This window comes from Camellia sinensis, chromosome 6 (assembly GCF_055761805.1).
Source record: "Camellia sinensis isolate YWXY chromosome 6, ASM5576180v1, whole genome shotgun sequence".
NCBI classification, from domain to species: domain Eukaryota; kingdom Viridiplantae; phylum Streptophyta; class Magnoliopsida; order Ericales; family Theaceae; genus Camellia; species Camellia sinensis.
In genome coordinates this window covers 11,938,711-11,942,345 of record NC_138966.1, presented here as the reverse complement: position 1 = coordinate 11,942,345, position 3,635 = coordinate 11,938,711, and the positions used below count along the sequence as shown (strand labels likewise).

Here is a 3,635-nt window from a genome sequence, read left to right as displayed (position 1 = left end):
ACTAATTGTTAATTTTTAGCATTAGTTTAAAAAAATTATCACAAAAAAGGTCACTAATTTTTAACTTTCAAGAACACTTTAAAAAATTCATCACAGAAAAATATCACTAATTATAAATTTTTAATGACAATTTATAAAAATTATGAAAAAAAAGTCATTTATTATCAATTTGTAGCGACATATGTAATAAATCGTCACAAAAAATTATATATAGTAATGATTTTATTAAAATTTATTTTTAATAAAATTTGATAAAAATTAAATTTAACTATTAATACCATCGTGAATAAATTAAGATGATGAGAAGTTGTCGACAATCAAAACGACATAACCTGACATCCTTTTTCTTTTATTATTATTATCATATTATTATCCCTCACCTGGCATTGGAATATTGGATGACGGAGGCTTATGGCATTAGTCATTGAGTTAAGCACTGTAGTTCATACCACAACAACATTATTTTGTCTCTCTTGAGATTATTTCCGTATAAAATTCACAGCGTACATAACTTGACTCCTAAATTCAACTTTTAATTAATTCTCTTATTTTTCCCTCACGACAAATTCAATAGATATGTATATATATAAATCATACATAATTAGAAGATGTTTCAACAGAATGATGGTTTAATGTTTGGACACCAGCAGGCCATTTTGTTCAAAATTCTTGACAGCATCAGTAATAGTCTCTTCCAATGGCCTATATTTCCAACCCAAATTCTGCAACTTCTTTGAACTCAACTTTATCTCTTCCTTCACCTCTGTAAAACTGCCATGCCCGGGATTGGCATGCATAATAATAAAATTTGATTAGTTGCCTAGTTACAAGAGTGCTCATTAAAATTAATTATGCATATGGGTACTCCAGGAATTCAAGCATAAAAATTAATTAAACTTACTTTTTGGGGTAATTGTAATTGGGATACACTGTCTTCAACTTGTCAACCAAAACCTGTGATCGAATTGTGTATGAAGAACATATATGTCTTCCCTCTGCCTCGGGCTTTTCATACACTAGTAGAAGCGCTTCAGCTACATCACGCACGTCTACAAGTGGACAATCTGGATTTTCCATTGTATCGCGTCCATCTAGAACCAATTCAACAAAATAATAATAATAAAATTACTAGCATCACAACTTAACATGTTTGCCTAATTTGCCTAATTAATTTAATATATATGAGTGGAAACCTTTCAAATAATGTAGGAGAAGTAAGCTGCTAGCATTCATTGTTGATTGCAGCAATGGCCCGATGACAATGGATGGACAAACTGTGACAATGTTGAGTCCACTTCTCCTCCCAAACTCCACAGCCTCACTTTCTGCTATAGTTTTTCCAAGGCAATACCAATTCTGATATATATATATATATATATATGTATATAATTAGCCAAAAAAGAAAAAAAGACATTTGAAGATATATGTAATTGTGCAAGATGACTAGTTAATTAATTAAATTAAATACATACAACAATATTTTTGCAAAATTCGGTGTCAGTCCAACAGTTTTCGTCCATGGGGTGATCCTTGGGCCAATTAGGGTTGAGTATAACAGCACCAGCAGTTGACACAACCACCACCTTCTTCACTTTAGCCTTCAAACATGCATTTAGTACATTCCTGGTTCCTATTATTGCTGGTTCAAGAACTTCTTTCTGCCATATGCCCCGTTAATTAATCAATTAATTAAAGTTACGAACAAGATTAGGGGTAGCATATATATGGAATGAATTTGCTTGCATTTTTAGTAGGGTAATTAATTACAGGGCTAAGATTTGTAGACCAAAAGTCAGTTATGAATTTTATTTATTTATTTTTAAGTCCAAATAATGGAAACAAATTGCAAAGGGTATTTGCTAGTCAAAATAATAATAATAATAATCTTGCCTGAGGATTAGAGAAAGTAGTGCCAGATAGAACTGGAGAGGCAACATGGAAAACCCCGGTGCAGCCGGCAATGGCAGCACTGAGAGATTCATAGTCAAGCAAATCTGACTTAAAGAGCCGCAGATTCTCTACAGCGTTTTCCAGTTTCTTCAAATGACCATTCTTTTCTTCATTGCCTGAAAATAGAAGAAACAAAACCACATGCACTTTCTTCAATCCATTTTAGTTATTAATTACTTCAATCATTTGCCTGAACTGAACAGATTATTGGAAAGCTTCTGGTGAACTATCAAAAAACCAAATAATAATATGAGCCACATATATATAGCATCACATCTATGCATAATTACTGTGTACAAAAGGAAGAATAAAATCTGTTGAAGATGATCAAATGAAGTCCATGAAGCCAAGTTCTTCTGAAACAGTTAGGCTATGTATTTAGTTCATGAGTTTGGGTAATAATTTAGAAAAGAAAAAGTGCATGAAAAGTGTGTGAAATGTAACTATATTATCTAGCAAAAGAGAATTGTGTTAAAATGATCAAGCAAGTATTATCAGTTGCATGCATTAATTGGACACTTCTAACCATACGAATCTATGACATATTTCTTGAACAAAAAATATGACCAGTGATTCTAACTAGGTGCAACTTGGGGGCTTTAGTTTGGGTTGAAGTGGCATAGGCCTAACTTCTTTCGCAGATGCTTGGTTTGTTAAAGTTATGCTCTATTAATATTTTTTTGGGGTAAACTCATTAATAAAATCAAATCAAATAATTTATATGATGAAAGAGATAGAGATGAGAGAGGTGAGAATGGATGAACTATTGCGTCACTATGGTGGTCTTTGACGTTCTGAAGAGAAAGAATAATTTTTATGTTGTGTTAATCATGTATATCATATATAATCACTGAATATATGATCTAAAATGTTCAGATTATTCTGATATCATCCAACCACTAATAATTTGTATTTAAATTTGTATATACAATTCAAATTTTGGTTGAGGTCTTAGCCCAAGTCCAACAACATAAATTTAATTTGAATTTATGTCTAAGTCAACACCAGATTTAAAAATTTATTGTCCAAGTCTTAAAATTCTTTTAAATTGAATTCGAATTGGACCTGACCCAATTGCACGCCTAATTCTAACCCTTTAACAAATTAAACAGAAACCATAATTTAGAAGAAAAAAAAAAATTATAAAAAAAAAATCATTTAAAAGTGAGAAGAGAAAGAAAGATATACGAACAGGGGTCTCTAACACTTCCATGAACAGTGTAACCCTTTGTGAGTAGAAACTTGACGACCCATGATGCCACGTATCCCCCTGCACCAGTTACGCAGACCCTTTCTTTCTCTTCATCAATCTGCCTCATCTCTCTCTCTCTCTCTCTCACTGATCTCTGTGTCACCGATTTTATTTTATTTTTATTGTTCTTTTTGTTTGATCAAAGGTGGCTTGTGAAACCTTTGTATTTATACTCCTAAATCCTTACCTTTGTTTTGTGGATCCAGCGACAAGAGGACATATATATACATATATAAGACAAATACTGTATGTTAATATATCTTTTTAATCCCTTGTGATTAGCCTTTACCCATACAACCAAAGCTTGGCATCAAATGTGGGCGGCTAGCATCGTCAAATGTGTCATGTTTGATGGCCAACACATTTTTCTTGTGGATTCATTATTTGGCATTCTCTAGGGAGGGCACCCCTCTTTCATGAGAAATTTGGTGAC

The 3,635-nt window shown here is 32.4% G+C and overlaps 1 protein-coding gene across 1 annotated transcript; it reads right to left on the bottom strand.

Moving 5' to 3' along the window:
* Positions 1-437: 437 nt before the first annotated feature.
* Positions 438-3,427, bottom strand: LOC114310265 (cinnamoyl-CoA reductase 1). Its single transcript, XM_028256215.2, has 6 exons — positions 3,143-3,427; positions 1,891-2,066; positions 1,473-1,658; positions 1,194-1,356; positions 902-1,091; positions 438-771 (listed from the first exon to the last, which is right to left on the bottom strand). The coding sequence occupies exons 1-6, from the start codon at positions 3,267-3,269 to the stop codon at positions 630-632; spliced, it is 984 nt and encodes a 327-aa protein (XP_028112016.2). The 5' UTR covers positions 3,270-3,427; the 3' UTR covers positions 438-629.
* Positions 3,428-3,635: the final 208 nt, after the last annotated feature.

What these genes read in the sequence shown, in the direction of transcription:
- LOC114310265 (XM_028256215.2), bottom strand. Translation starts at nt 3,269, where the DNA reads ATGAGGCAGATTGATGAAGAGAAAGAAAGGGTCTGCGTAACTGGTGCA. An exon ending in AATTTTGCAAAAATATTGTT is followed by an intron (nt 1,357 to 1,472) that starts GTATGTATTTAA and finishes TATATATATCAG; the next exon opens with AATTGGTATTGCCTTGGAAA. An exon ending in TCTCCTACATTATTTGAAAG is followed by an intron (nt 1,092 to 1,193) that starts GTTTCCACTCAT and finishes AATTGGTTCTAG; the next exon opens with ATGGACGCGATACAATGGAA.